General features: G+C 54.5%; 1 protein-coding gene across 1 annotated transcript in view; it reads right to left on the bottom strand.

Annotated features, from left to right (window-relative positions):
- Positions 1-15,257, bottom strand: part of CNTFR (ciliary neurotrophic factor receptor) — a 38,043-nt gene extending 22,786 nt beyond the window's left edge. Inside the window, exons 1-3 of the mRNA XM_047096636.1 lie at positions 15,054-15,257; positions 7,203-7,340; positions 4,163-4,417 (exon numbers count right to left, since the gene is read on the bottom strand). Coding sequence (XP_046952592.1) covers positions 4,163-4,417; positions 7,203-7,340; positions 15,054-15,257 — 597 coding nt within the window. The remainder of the gene's footprint in view (positions 1-4,162; positions 4,418-7,202; positions 7,341-15,053) is intronic.
- Positions 15,258-15,700: the final 443 nt, after the last annotated feature.

Genomic DNA, 15,700 nt, shown 5'->3' on the forward strand with positions numbered 1-15,700 from the left:
AGACCTGCAGAAGAATTAGGGTAGAGCAAGGAAAAGAGACACCTTCATTTGGAGGTAGAGAGAGAAAATGAGAGAGCAGTGGCAGTAACAGGGACAAGGATGTGGTGGGCAAGGAGGAGCAGCACTGGCCGAAGGGGAGCCTGGGAGAGACAGTCAGGGCTGGCTGGAAGCTCCAAGAAGGGGAGGAGGGGCTAAGGCCGAGAGGCCCCCAGATCCCACCAGGCCTAGACAGCCTGGACAGCGTGGGCGGTGGGGGCGGGGGCAGAGGCCTGAGCAGTCCAGAGGGTGTGTGTGGGGGGGGTTAAAGGCCGAGGAGGGAGGCCTGGCCCCTGGCAGCTGGCCCGGCAAACCCCCTACCGGGGAAGGGGCGGGCCTGGGTCAGGGGCCAGCTTCTGGGACTGGGGCTGGCTGGCCACTGGGCAGGCTCCCACTCTCTGTGGCGTCTCTACCTTCTATCTCTGAGTCTCTTGTCTCTGGCTTTCTCTCTGAATCCAGACTTGGTCCTCCTCTCAGCTACTAGTGCCCCCATCCCGAGGGGCATAGGAGCCATGCCTGGGTTCAGGATTCAAGCCTTATCTCCTCCTGGGCTATCACATCCCCACTCACTCTAGGGTCAAGCCCCAGTGCTCAGGGGAAAGGACCCCGCCTAAACATAGGCTCCCATCTCCCTCCGCAGAAGGGGGCAGAAGCTGAACACCAGTGGGAGGGGGGCCAGGAGGGAGGCAGAGGGAGCAGTCCCTTAGCTCCAGCCTCTGGCTGAGGTTGTGGAAAAGGAGCGGCCCAATGTGAGTGAGTTGGGGGGGGGGGGTATCCGCACCTGCTGTTGTGACCTCCACAGCCAGAGATGGGGGCCTGGGTGGGGGGGGGGGACAAGATTCCAATGGATTTTGGCAGCAGCCAGGACTCTGAGTGTTCAAACCCCCCACCTCCAGCCTCTTGCACCATGGGGACCCTGAGATCAGCATGTGCGTGCCCTGCTGCACGTGTGTACAGGCATGTTGTGGGGGGAACCTGGGGCCTTCCCATGATGGGCCTGGCTGGGCAGCAGGGAGGTATCCTGGAGAGGTGGGAATCTGAATCCCACCAGCCCATGCCCACATGTAGAGCCCTACTCAGGGCCCTGCATGCTGCCTGGTGACCTGGCATGGGCTTGTATATGCACATATACGCAGGCTTGGGCTTAAGCAGCCCTCTATGTGCAAAAGGTCTTGGCTTTCTCCCTCAAAGGTCATCTGGTCCAATCCCCTTCCCATCAAATGGAGAACAGGAAGGGGCAAGTAAGTGTGTATCTTCCCTTTGGGCACATGGTCTCTGGACAACTTCAAAGAACCTGGGGCACAAGCACCAAATTCCCCATCCTCCTAGCCTTAGTCCAGAATCTCTTCTGGCTTCTAGGAGAATCAGGAGGACCCTGCTACCTAGAAAAGGGCCATGCACCAGTCAGGTTAAGTCTGCAGGGAGTGGGGGGTTGCTCTTCTTGATGAGACAGACAGCTGCAGCAGGAGGTTAGATAGCTGGAAGAACTCCCATTCATTGGTGGGGGATGGGCAGAGCAATGACAGTGGAGGGGAGCATCCCAGCTGATGAGGCAGGGCAGGAAAGAGGCTGCAAGGCCTTCCATGGAAACAGAAGGACAGACAGAATAGTTTTCCAGACTTGGGAGCTGGGACAAAGACCTATCTGCCTTAGCATCTCTCACTACACCCCATCCCTGGCCCCATCACTGCTATGGTGCAGGCACACCCTCTAATATATACACAGAGGCCTATGCTTGCAAGCTTGTGCGCACACACACACACACACACACACACACACATACACACATACACACGGGTGGGGTGGGGGGCAGGGGAGACATTGCATGTGAAGCATTGGTTTCTAACAAAAAGAACTGAAAATGGTCTTTCTGACAGAGCTAGAATGGAGTAGGGGGAACAGAAACTTCGCCTGTCTTCATATAACAATGTCCTGTTCTCCCTGCCCCCCTAACACACACACACACTGCACACACTACTTCTGAGGAAGCTTCTGGTCTGCTGGGCAAAAGCAAGCCATCCTTCCTCCCCCTTACTCCCTCCTCACAGTGGGGAAGCCAGAGCAATCTGTTCCTGATGGGTAAACACAGGCATGAGTACGTGCGCACACATGCTCACAAACACACCAGCAATTCAGGGTCACATGGCACCCAGTGCTCACTTCTCCCCAAGATGTAGCACACACTGGGGACTCTCACTACCACCTGGCAGAGCTCCCTGAAGCCCTCCCTACCTTTACATACACACAGCCAGAGCTTCACAGACACACGCAGGCAGCCTCTCACAGACACTGGCACCCATAGTTCACCATCGTGACTACACATCTTGGCCCTCCCACGTGGATGCCCACTGCCACAGCTTCACACACGCTGTGCATGCACACACGTATTACAGTCACAGTCATACACACAGACTCACACACGCTCACTCAAAACAGGCACAGTCTCACATATGGATGCCATCACACATTCAGAACAGTCTATCTTCCACACAGATATCATCGCACCTCCAGAAACTCAGAGTCCCCCAGTCACCTTCAGCCTCTCATGCTCCCACATCCAGCAGTGAGAAATACAAAGATACACACAGAATAGCTACTCCATGCTGGGTCCTTGGATTGCCCGGGCTGCACTTGGGGGTAGGGTGCTAAAGCTCAGGGTAGCCTAAGGAAGAAGGAAAAGGGAGGAGGAACTTTGTTCATCCCCCAAAAGCAAATAAATATCTGATAACTTCCTAGGTGGCTCCTTCCTCCCCTGACCCTGCTTTCCCAGCATCCCGGAATAAAAGGAGATCCAGGCCAGACAGACAGGGTAAGGTAAGGATCCAGGCCAGACACCCCTGGGTGAAGAGATGGTGGCACTGGTAGCAAGAGCCAGAAAACCCCAGAAACAAGCTCACTCCCCAGACCCCTCCTGCCTCCCCTTAGCACCCCCTCTTCTCCAGGATGAGGATCAGCAACAGTTCTCAACCTAGCCACCTGCTGTATGATCCCAGTCCTCTTCAAAACCTCTCTGTGCCCATAACTATTTATAGTGCACCTGAGTGTCAGGCCTGGCTGCAAGAGGCAAGGTAAGGAGAAGGAGATACGGCTCAGACCTCAACCCCCAGCCCCTGCCAAAGCCCTGTCATCACTGTTAGGCCCAAAGAGAGATGGGGACAGCACTGGCCAAGCAAGTGCTCTTCTAACTAACCATTGAGGACAAGAATTGTAAAGTGTCCTTGGACCCTGCAGCCCTGCCCCCCATCACAAGAGAGGACGCTGTGTCGCTGTCCAGGCAGAATGGAATCCAAGCTGTGCTGGCCAGGCCCCAACCTGGGAACAACTGGCATTGCTGTTGACATCCTTACCACTTGCCACTCCAGGTGTAGCTTGGGCCCTAACACCCTATCATAAAGGGAGCATGGTAGGGCTCCATGGAAGCCAGGTAGGGAAGCAAACATCAGACAGGAGGATGTAAGGAAACCAGGTAGGGCAATCCCATAAAGCCCAGGTGATAGGGACTTAAGGAAAATAGAAAAGTAGACAGTGGGAACAAAAGAAATCAGGCAGAAGGGTCTAGGAAAACCAGGTGACAGAGCCCAAAAGACCATAGGCTGTGGGGACCAAATGAAACTAGGCAGTAGGGACTATAGTTTGCTAGGAGGTGGGAACAAATGAAGCCAGGCAAGAGGCCCACAGGATGTGAGAAAAGAACGATATCAAGAGCTCATCCCCTCTGTAGATGTCACCCCCACACCCTGCCTGGACCTCTTTCTCTGTAGCCCCCTTCCCACCCAGGTTGTGGTCCCCTCCCCCAGGCCAGTGGAAACAGCTAGAGCCCCCTCCTCTCTCAGAAGCCTGGGCCGGTTTCAGCCAATGGGCCCCAGCCCCATCCCTGGGACCTCAGGAAGTCCCAGTCCCTCCCACCGGCTGTAGAAGCAGAGGGGCTGTTGGGGAAGGGGGGGGGGGGAGAAAGAGAAGAGAGACAGCTTGGCAGGGGGAGCGCGCCGAGCAGCCGCGGGGGGCGGGGGCCGAGAAAGGAGCGGGAAGCTCCGAGGCGGGTTGGCGGGCGGCGCCGGCGGGGGTGTCTCAGCGGCGGCAGTGGGGGTGACAAGTTCTCCGGCCCTGCGGCCGCGCGGCCACTGACCTGGGTCCCCGCGCAGGCGCCCCGTCGGTGCCTCCGGCGCTCCTTGGGTCCGCCCCGCAGCCCGCGGGCATCGGGCGCCCGGGGCTGGGGCCCAGGAGGCCCGGGCCGGCCCGGGGGACAGGAGCCCCCCGCAACACCGCGACTCCGGACGGGCGGGCGGGCTAGGGGCCGGCCCGAGCTGTGAGTGAGCGAGCGAGCGAGGCGGCGAGCGGGCCGGGAGGAGGGGAGGAAGGAGCGCGCCACGAGCGAGGCGAGCTAGCAGAGGGAGCGAGTGAGGGACGGCAGGCAGTGAGGTCATCCTTTGAATCTAATTGTCTGAGTCAGGAGGAGATGTGGCACTTGATGCTGGGGGAGGGAGGGGGAAGGGACCCTCTGCTCCAAGCAGCGGCCCCTCCTCACACCCAGGGCCGCCCGGGCCTCCCTTCCCCCGCCCAGGGCGAAGTTGCCTCAGGCCAACTCCGGCGGACCCTAGCCTGTCTCAGGGTTGACTGACCTCTGTAGCCAGGGGAAATCAATAAGCCGTGAGATGTGGGACCCAGTCCCACATCACCCCTCAGAGAGTGGCCACCTTCCTACTCTCTGGGGGTGATGGCGACCCCCACCCAGGCCCAGGTCAAGGTTCCTAAATTTCTAAGGGTAATGGTAGGTGCCCAACCCACCTCCAGGTCACATTCCTGCCCTTTGAGGATAAAGGGGAAACTTCAGCCAGCCTTCCAAGTTACCTTCCTGCACTTTAGGAGCGTGGAGCCCCCAATTCTATTCCCTAAGTTACTTCTTGCTCTGGGAATATTAGGGAATCTGGACATTGAACCCCAGCTCACCTTCCGACCCTCTGAGAATAATAGTGCAATGCCACCCAATCTTCCAGTTACTGCACTTTGGGGGCATAAGGACCTCCAATTGACCCCAAAGGTCTCCCTATTCTACATGCCCAACTTTTTAAGAGAGGCAAAGACCCAGGCTAGATTCCCAGGGTCCCCTAGGGGCTGGGCTGCCCAAGGAACCAGGCTACTCCGTGGTGGGGGGGTGAAGGGGGACAAGATGGGCCCTGGGTCTGTTAGGTATGCACACCCATGCATGCACATATGACCACATGTGCACATGTGTAAACACACAGGGGGTGCGCACCAGGCAGCTGGGGATGCTCACACCAAGGGCCACACACCCCTCCCCTCACCCCCTGGGGGGAGGGGTGATAAATATTTAAGGGGCTTTTAGCTCAGAAGGGGCTGAAGCTGGGGGAGGGAGGGGGATCCACGATGCCTGATTAATGGGGTTACGGGCTTGGATCAATCCATCCGCCCGCTGCTCCCTGCTCCCTCCCCCCTCCTCCTCCCTCCCTCAGCCTAATGCGCTTTATCAGGAGACGCTTTTCTGACTTGGCAGCGTCGGGTGTTTTAAATAGACCCATTTAGAGCAGGGGTTGGGGGAGAAGGGGGGAAGGGAGACAGAGATTGAGACAGGCTGGGAGACAGAGATGATTCAGGAGAGAGACAAGCCCTGGAAGAGAAACTGGGAGAGGAGAGACAAAAGGAGATGCAGAGACATGGAGATAAGAGACTGAGGATGAGATTCCCAGGGAGGCTGATACGGGAGGGGGTAATGGGAGGCCAAGGGGAAGCTGGGGGGTTGCAGAGCAGAAACAAACAAAAAAAGAGACAGAGAGAGAGAGAGAGAGAGAGAGAGAGGAAAGGAACCACCAGCAGCGGAGAGAAACCCGGAGAGAGGCTCTTTGCAAGGGCTGAGTGCTAGCCTGGGAGACAGCAGATATCTTTATTTCCAAAAACAGTTTTTCATCCACTTTGTTAAATTAAAAAGCTGTTTTTAAAGTGATGCTGGAGGTGCTGTGGAGGGAGGGTGGACAGAACTGCCAAGTCTTCCCTCCCAGCCTCCTCTTTGGGCCCCCACAGAAGCTGCCTAACCCTTAACTAACCCCAGGGGTGTTCTCTAGCTCCCCTGCTCTCTGTGATCCTCTGGGATCTCTAGAGACACAGTCAGGGCATCAGAGCTACTGTTCATTGGCAGGAAGTCCTTCCTGCTGTCTGGCCTCAGTTCCTCCTGCTGCAGGAGCCCAGTCTCTTGCCCAACCACTAGCCTTCTCTTCTCCAGCCCCTGTTCCAACTCAATACGGTGATCCCAATTGTGGGGGGGGGGGGTGGGATTATATGCTTATAGAAGTAGCTCACTTTACCATCAAATCATGAGACTCCTCCCAGGTGTGCCCCCTATAAATATTTATTATCTATTGTTGTGTAAATCCGAATTTCTATCAGATACCCTACTCTGTATCCTTAGGTCCTTTGGGAACAGTGGATTGGAAGCTTAACTCTCTACAGCTTTCTGGAGCCTCCCTCCTCTTCAGAACCCCACCTCCATTTTAAGTCCCTTTTATGGCCATGTGTCAGCATGGGATATCCCACCCCACCCTCAAAAACATCCCAGTCCTAGTTCTGAAGGGTCAATCAGTCCCCTACTCCTGGGCCGGGAAAATGGCCAGTCTGTTTGGGAGCTGAGATGAAAAGCCGGCTGGCCTTTGTGGGCCTCTGGCGGGTTTTGGACAATAGGCCCTTCCGTTCCGCTCCAGCGCCTCGATTCCTTGGACGCCCCCACCCTGGGCTGCCAATCGGGGGCCTTGGCTGGCCTTAATGAAAGGCAGGGAGAGTCAAGCCCAGCCCCATGGCTGGCCCCAGAAGATTTTGGAATTTCCGACCCCCATCCCATCTACTCCAAGCCCAGCTGCTTCCCCAATCAAGCCAGAGAGATGCTTTGGGGGCAGAGAGGGAGCCTGACAATGAGACAGAAATATACTCCCACATCCAGGATTCAGCACTCTAAGTACAGAACCCAGTTTTCTGACCTGGCTTCGCCCTTGCCTGTGTGACTGCGGGTAAGTCCCTTCCCCTTCGTGGGCCCATCATAGGGGCATGAAAAGCCTCAGAAGGAAGAACAGAGGAAGAGAAGGAAGGGATCTCAGGCCCTCCTTCACGCACATCCCCAAACCTATAGCCCCATTGCACCAGCCTGATACCCAGAGACAGACCTGCCTCATGTGGGTCCCCAGCACATACCTCTTCACCACTGGCCGTACACTGAGCACATCAATGTCCTCCTTCTCCAGACCAACTCTTTCCAAGACTTCCAAAACCAAGGGGATGGGATGATGTGAAAAGGCTGGATTCTAGAAGGGCAAAGGGCACAAATCAGAGGTCACAGAGGACCCACAGGCCTTAGTCCAACTAAGAACTCATTCCATACAATGCCTCTCAGAGAAGGGGAGACTGAGGCAGGCAGCAGGTAAGTGTCTAGAAAAGGGAAAGTTTTTTTTTTAATGTTTATTTATTTTTGATAGAGACAGACAGAGTGTGAGCAGGGAAGGGACCAAGAGAGACAGAGGAGACACAGAATCCGAAGCCGGCTCCAGGCTCTGGGCTGTCGGCACATAGGCCGATGCAGGGCTCAAACTCATGAACTGAGAGATCATGGCCTGAGCTGAAATCGGAGGCTTAACCAACTGAGCCACCCAGGTGCCCCTAGAAAAGGGAAAGTTGAGAATAGTCCAGACTCCCTCCAGCACCCCATGTTGACTTCAGATGCTAAACCACAGGGACAAAGGGAAGCCACAAGTGGCCTAACATCACATACAGATACATACTCATATCCACAAACAATCCAAAGTCCCCAGACAACCAATTCACAGGCACAAGTACCTCCACATCACACACTTTTTCACACGCAACCAGCAGGGCAAAAACACCCACCATCATACTATCCTCTTCTCATCACCACTACAATTTATTGAGAATCTGTTATATGCCAGGAACTGTGTCAAGCACTTTATATGCATTATCTCATTTAATCCTCATGACTTCTCCATGAGGTAGGTTCTATTATTATTCCCATTTGACAGTTGAAAAAACAAGGTTCGGGGAAGTTAAGTAACTTGCCTCAGACCATATAGCTGATCAGTTCCAGTGCACAGATTTGAGTCCAAGTCTAGCTCCAAAGCCTTTGTGCTCTACTGGTTTGCCTCTGCAGTTCTCTCTCTTGCCTGCACAATGCCTTTCCCAGTAATAGTAACAGCTAACACTTGTTCAGAGTTCTTAATGAGTCAGGTATCATGATAAGTGCTTAACATACATTTTGTACTGAATCATCAAAACAACTTTAGAGTTAACCCTGTTTCCATTTTACAGATGAGGAAACCGAGGCTCAGAGAACAAAAGCACCTTGCCCAAAATCCCACAAATGGTAGCTGATAAGGAAGCCAGCTTTGTATTCAGAGCTGTCTTGACAGCCACTATTGCTTCAATGGGCTCCAGTCACTCAACAGAAGAGATCCTCAGGATCCAACTTCCCCTCCCCCCCTAAAAAATAGGTCCCAGATGTGTTTGCCAAAGGCATGGTCAGGTGCCTAAACACATACCCATGAGAAAGGGTCATCCATGTCATCCAACCCTGACCGAAGACGCAACCAGACAGAGATGGCCACAAACTAAAATAAGGTGTTAGAGACAGGGTGGCTGGTGATAATAGATACAGACATACCAAGAGATAGGCAAACAGAGGGAGACAGAGAGGTTAGAGACAAGAGACACACATCAGGCCAGAGACTAACAGACATTTGGGAAAAGAGACAACAGAGGGAGAGGAAGATACAGGCAGACATGAAAAAACACAAATAAGTACCAACATCAAAAGACACAGACACACATAAGGAGCCCTCTAGGGGCGCCTGACTGCCTTGGTCAGTAGAGCATGCGACTCTTGATCTTGGAGTTGTGAGTTCGAGCCCCATGTTGGGTGTAAAGATTACTTTAAAAAAGAGGGGGGGGGCTCCAACCTTCACAAGAAAAAAATTGTGTAAGCAAACAAGGCTCAGGCTGTGCGTGGCTTGTGCGTATGTGTGCGTGCACATGTGTTGGGGGTGCATGCAGAGTCTGTATCGCTACGCACATTACACCAGCTGTTCCAGCAATTTCATCTGATTAATAATAAATGCCCCGTAATTACAGCTGCTCCCCCAGCCCTCTTTCCTGTTTTTTGTCAGCTGCCAGGCCAGCCCCTTATGGACCCCACGGCCCTCTCCATCCTCACCTGCTGCCTTCTAGTAGGCTGAGAGGATACAACCTGATGGAGGAGGCCAGACTCCCATTCTGAGGAGGGAATACCCATCTATCTTAGATTAATGCCCTCTACCTCCAAGTAAAAGACCATCTTCCTTAGGTCTCACTCGGTACTCTCCCCTATCCTAGGTATAACCTGTGACTCCTAACATGGCCTAGGCGCCCAAGTCTAGGAAGCAAAGAGATAAACTACAAACTCCCCTTGTCCACCCTTTATCACTCACTGGTTGAAAGAAGTCTCCATTCACAAACTTCCCCTAGCTTTGGAACCCCATAGACTCAAAGGAGGAAGGAACTAGTTCAGCGGCCCCCACCACATCATTCCAACCCAGAATCTCTGCCTACTTGTGTATCCTCCTGCTTTGGACACTGGGTGGCTCCGCCTCCATTCCTGAGCACCACCCCCCCCCCCAGGTCCACCTCCTTCCAGGCCTCCCACCCTAGCTCTCCAAGGCAGCTCTATCAGAATCAGCTGCGGGTTTGTGCTGATCTGTTTCTAATCGCTGGGGCCTGGTTCACGCTTGCCCCCCCCCCCCAATATTGATTCCATTATTTGGAGAATCATTGACGTCAGGGAGCTGGATGGGTGCCAAAACCGCCTTCTCTCCGGGCCTGGGCCAGGGCCCAGCCCCCCCCCCCCCCATCCCGTGATTTCACAGAGGGGCCCAGAAAGGTCAGCTTACAGGCCAAGGTCACATGGCATCTGCCCTCAGAGGCCAGGCTTTTCTTACCTTTTTGGAACCACTGTGCAGCATCCATCTCCAGGGAAGAGGGGATACACAGATGCCTGGGGGGGTCAGAAGTGAGGTGGGGGCCTATAAAAGGGGGTGTACAAGAACCCCACTGGGACTCAGGCTGCAAGGAAGGGCTCTAGGAGGTAGGGGTGGGGGCAGTGGCTCAGAAAAGGCTACTTAAGGAAGATTTTTTTTTTTTCTTTGCCACATACTTATTTTGGAATATCTTGAAGCTAGACTTGAAATGGTTACGACTGACTACTTAATTTATACATCTGATATCAGATGTATCTTCAAACTCCCCGGGAAGTAAATTCTCTACAGTGTAAAATAACAGACTACCCTAAATGTTGCCATAATTTGAAGAACTCGCACCACTAGTTTTATAAATCTTTGTCCCATATACAACAGAAGCTCTGTCTCTCATGCATCTCCTGCCCATGCTGCCTCAGTTTTCCTATACTCTCCTAGTCTCTTCTGGCTCTGTGTCCATCTTATCAAGATGCAGCCACTGCTACACTAGCCCACACGAGCAACTCCTAGGCTCTGGCTGGACAGGGTATTTTTAGGATCTGAACCCCGTGTTCTCAGACAGACATTAATAACCAATACAGACAGTCTGTGGTGCCCACAGCAGCTAAACAACCTCAGAGCCTAGCCTCAGCAGCTCAGAGATGGGGTCTATTGCCTTAGCTAGAGTCCAAGAAACCAACCTAGAGAGACCAAGGGACACGCTCACAACCACATGAGAAAAGGACTTACCCACCTTCTGAAAAATCCTGAAGCTGAGAGGACAGAAGTGACCTCTGACCTCTGCCACAGAATCAGTCATCCCCACCTCCACCCCAGTCGCCCTTAGTCCCACCCTTTTCAAGGAATAAGCTGCCTATCCTCTGCACCCCTTCCCTGAGTGCAAGGAGATCCTTCCTTTAGTCTAGACTACAAATCATTCAGGTGCCTTTCAAGTCAAATAGGGGTAATACAACAGACACTGCTCTGTCTCAAGCCACAAACCCCAGAGAATCCCCTCTCCCACTCAACAATTCATTCCTCAACATTTATTGAGCACCTAATCCGTGTCAGGTACTGTGCTGGCAGTTGAGGATATGGTCCTGCCTGCATGGAGCACTCAGTCTGATGAGAGAGAAAAAGATGCATCACCCTCTTACCAAGGAGTGTTCCAGGTCTGTGCCAGGGGCAGAGTACAGCAGTGAGCAGAGAGACCCAGTCCCCGGGTCCCACGGAGCTCACAGGCAATTACTACGTAACTTTGCTGAGTTTTGTGAGGGGAAATTATAGTGTATAGTGTGGCGTACTGACCATCCCAGGTCTGGAAAAACTCCTTCAGGATTGAGGACTCTTCCAATCCTAAACTCCAGGAGCTCTTGCCCTGACCAGATGTCATCATTATAGTCTAGCCTCAGTTCCTTCCACTGTAGCTGTAGCCCCAGCTTCCCAGAGCTAGTTCTGCAAGAAGCAGGGTCTAACTCTTCCCCACATCTGCCCTAGCTCCCCCTTCCACCTCTTGGCCCCCAGAGTTCCTGGCTCTGGTGACCCCCAACCCAGCATGCCTCTGTGCTTTGGAGGCTCTCTTTGCCCTCTACAGAGGTAAAGGGGAGTGATGACCTCAGCACCTTCAGCCCACAGGGACCACTGGCCTCCCCAGCCTCTCCCCACAGGAAGCTGGAGCCTGGGTGGGTGTGGTCACCCAGGGCCACAGTTTACACAACTCTCCTCACCCTATGGTGGGACTGGAGGAGGGGTCAGCTCTCTTCTCAGCCTTCTTGCTCTCTGGGACCCCCCCCCCAACCAGGCACACATGGTCCCCCCCACCACCACCACCCATCTGCATTTCAAAGAAAATCTGCTCCATATGTTTCCATTCATTTACACTTCAACTCACCATGGGGGGGCAGAGACCAGAATGCCAGTCCTTCAAGCCCCCCCCCCCAGAGGGGGGTGGAGAGCATGTGTCCCCTTCAGGGACAGGGAGCTGATAGAGCTGAGCCATCTGAGCCTGAGGGCCAGATCTGTACTGCTGTCGGGGTGCCCATGGGGTGATTATGCACCTCAGGCAGCCCTAACTTGCTGGCCTCCACAGCAGGAAGATATGTAAGCCCAGCAGTGTCTCCAAGGCAGGTGGAGTCCCAGCATAGTTTACAACCTAACCCAACCCTCCCCCACAGGGTTACTGCTTTTCTGGGGAGTACAGTAGAGATCGCTGGTCATACCATAGAGACAAGGTTAAGAGCTCCATAGACACTCCAGGAGACATTGTGAGATATAACATAACTTGGCCTCTATCCTTCTCCAGCCAGGGCAGAGGAAATACGAGGGTGGATTTCAGTCCAGTCTCCTCCTTTGGCTACCTTCTCACCACAGATCCAGGCTACCATCTCCCTTAGAATCAGAGATTCAATACCCTGGAAAGGTCAAAGGAGCCAGAGGTCTACCGTCTCACCAAGTCAATCTTGACACTCCTCCCATACTAAGGATGACTGGGATGGGAGAAATGTCTTGGGAAGACACGAGTCTTTTTTCCCCACACCGATTCCCTTACCACAGAAGGGGTACCCAAAACTATTTAAGGGGGATATGCTTTCACATGGGGACTCTAAGAGCACATAATCACTCCTGTGCCAAAAAGCCACTCAGATCGTCCTACCAATAGCCTTAGTCTCCTTGCAGAAAGAAAGGCAAAAAGGTTTAACTGGGTGAGTGCTTCCCACAACCCTCTCCATCAGTCCACAACCCAAGTGAGTGACACTCCCAAATATGTATCCTCTCTCCTTTCCACCTTTGGAGGGGACATGTCTTGTGGCAGTTGCTGTTCCTTACCCAACTGCCCTGTTCTACACCATAAACCAAAGAAAGCATGGGTGTATTTGACTATGAGTTCACCACAACCCTAGTTTGGGTTTGAATGTGAGCCCCAGGATGGAAGCATAACTGGGTGTGATTCCAAGTGTGAATCCCAGGGCCCCCATGTGAATATATAAAAGTGTAGTGTGAGTCTAAGCCCCAAGACAGAAGTGAGTTTAATGTAATCACCAGAGATGCTAGTCTTGAGTGTGAACACTGAACACTGGGTCCCTGAGTGATCCCAGGATGGAAGTGAGAATCTTGCTAGTGTGAATCTCAGTGTGAGCTCCAAGGTAAAAGGATGAGTCTATGAACCTCAGTGTCTTGTGTGAATCTTGAGTTCAAATATGAGCCCGAGGTTCCCCATGAGAATCTGAGTGTGAGCCCTTAGTCTTCATGTGACTCCAGCTATGAGCCCCAGAATATAAGTGTGAATCCAAAATGGAAGTCCAGGGTCTTAGTGTGAATCCAGATGTGAACTCTAGGACCCCAGTGAGATTCTGAGCATGGGCTCTAGGTATCAGTGTAAGTCTATGAGCCTCAGAACAGGAATGAGAATAGAAGTGTCAGCATGAGTCCCAACGTGAGTCTGATGTAACCCTACAATTGAAGTGTACAGTTGGATATGAGCCCCAGAATTTAAGTGTGAATCTGAGTGTATGCCTATATGCATTTAAGCGTCCCAGTGTGAATCTGACTATGAATTCTAAAGAAGCCCCAGGAAGTCTTGAATGTGTAGTTTAAACTCCTAGTTTTTGTCTAAGGTTCAGAGTCTCTCAGAGTATTAACCCTGATGGAATGTGAACCTTAGCTCCATGTCACCAATCCTGACCAGGAACCCCAAGAACCAATCCAGAGGATTTGTGTGGTTTTGACAGTAGAGAGAGAGGCATAGTTTATTGAGACACATAGGCCCTCCACCCCCAAGCCCTGGCTAGCCCTGCAGCCATAGGAATATTCAATTGTTCAAGTCACATTCCTACACAAGCAATGGTACACCATCACACCCAGAGTTAGAACACAAAAATACACTGTTTCAGACGCCCTGGACATACAGCAATTGTCAATGCAAACACACACCCAGCATTTCAAATTCCCACCTCAATGATTACAGCCGCATGAACACCCCCAGTGACACAGACACAAACATACTAAGTATTACAAGCAAAACAACTAGCGTTACAGACCCATTCCCACAGTGGCATGCAGACACACACCTAGTGTTGCAGACAAGCTGCCAGCCACACAGACACACACAGACACTAATCAAAGAGAGAGCCTAGACAGAAAGAGAAAGAAAATCCTGAATTTTCAACAAGGCGTGAAATAGTCCTGCCCGCCTGAAGCTACTGAAGGGGGGAGGGGGCCAAGGGAGCGAGCGAGCGCGAGAACTAGACGCAGGAGAAGAGGCTCGGGAGAGGAGAGGAGCCGAGGAAGAGAGCTGTCCGTCTGGTGACCTCCCCGCGGCCCAGCCCCCACGCACGGGGAGATACACTACTCGGAACAACACAGGGACACCCAAGCCGACTCACACAGAGCCGCACTGGAGGAGACACACACGGGCTGACTCACAAAGAGACGGGGATACACCACAAGCGGACTCACAAACACACAACAGAGGGGGTCTTACAAAGAGACACTGAAGGAAACCCACTACATGGAGATACAGGCGGACTCACACCGAGACACACACACGCGGATTCACACGGACACACATACACTGGCAAACGCGCAACCGTCCGTTCACACCCCTGGGCGCTTTTAAGTCTAGATTTCTGCGGGAGAAGGAATCCGCCTTCGGGCGCGCGGGGGTCACTACGACCCCCCAGTTCCGGAATTTTCCCAGACCCCGCGTGCGCTGCTGAGGGGTGAGAGAGAATAGGGACGCTAGGACAATCCGCCCCGGCCACATCCCCCCAGCCGATTGTCCGCCCCCACCATCACCACGCCCAACCCCCGACGCCCCGGGACGCTGGGGGCCGCTTCTCACGCGCCCCCGCCCCCGAGTTTGCGGGCAAAGTTTCCCTTGAACTTTCCCGTTTCTCTCTTCCCCGGGGTCGCGGGCCCACGCGTGTCCTCTCCCTCTTCCCGCGCGCACGAGGGCCGCGGGTCTGTCGGTCAGCCCGAGGGTCTGAGGGTCCGGCCGCGCGCTGTCCGCCGCGGGGTACTCACCGCGCCCTCGGGCCGCGGGGGCTCCGCGCCTCGCCCTTCGACCACCCCGGGCAGGGAGCGAGGCACGGAGCGCGGAGCTAGCACCGCTGCCGGATCCCGCTGCCGAGCCCCGCGCCGCGCCGGCTGGAGCCGCCGCCTCCGCTGCCGCCGCCGCCGCCCGCTCTGCACCGGCTCCTCGGCGCTCGGCGGCTTTAACCCCCCCATCCTCCTCCCTCCCTCGCGCGCTCCCTCCCTCCTTCCCTCGCCCATGTGACCGCGGGCGCCCGCTCGGCCGCGCGCGCCCTCGCTCCCCTCCCCCTCCCGCCTTGTCTCCCCGCGCCTCCGCGGCCGCGCGCCACGACCCCCTCCCGGCCACTGCCCCCGCGCGCCCCCGCCCTGGCACGCTCCCGCGCCTGGCACGCGCGGGCACACTCACTCTGCGCAGGCCTGGGAGCCCCCACTCCCACTAGACTCGCGCTCGCACGAACCCTCCCCCCGCTGGCACACTCGCCCGCACTGGCACGCGTGGCCCCCTCACATTCGCCCTTCCTTGGGAACGCCCGCCCTCCAGACGGCTGTGGCCCCTGTGCTTCACGCGCAGGCCCGGCCGCTGGTCTCAAAAACACGCGTGCACACGTACCCGCACCCACTCCGCCGGACTCCCTAGG

Source organism: Lynx rufus, unplaced genomic scaffold, assembly GCF_022079265.1.
Source record: "Lynx rufus isolate CCGP_SWC_20201006 ecotype Redwood Valley unplaced genomic scaffold, mLynRuf1.p SCAF_10, whole genome shotgun sequence".
NCBI lineage: Eukaryota > Metazoa > Chordata > Mammalia > Carnivora > Felidae > Lynx > Lynx rufus.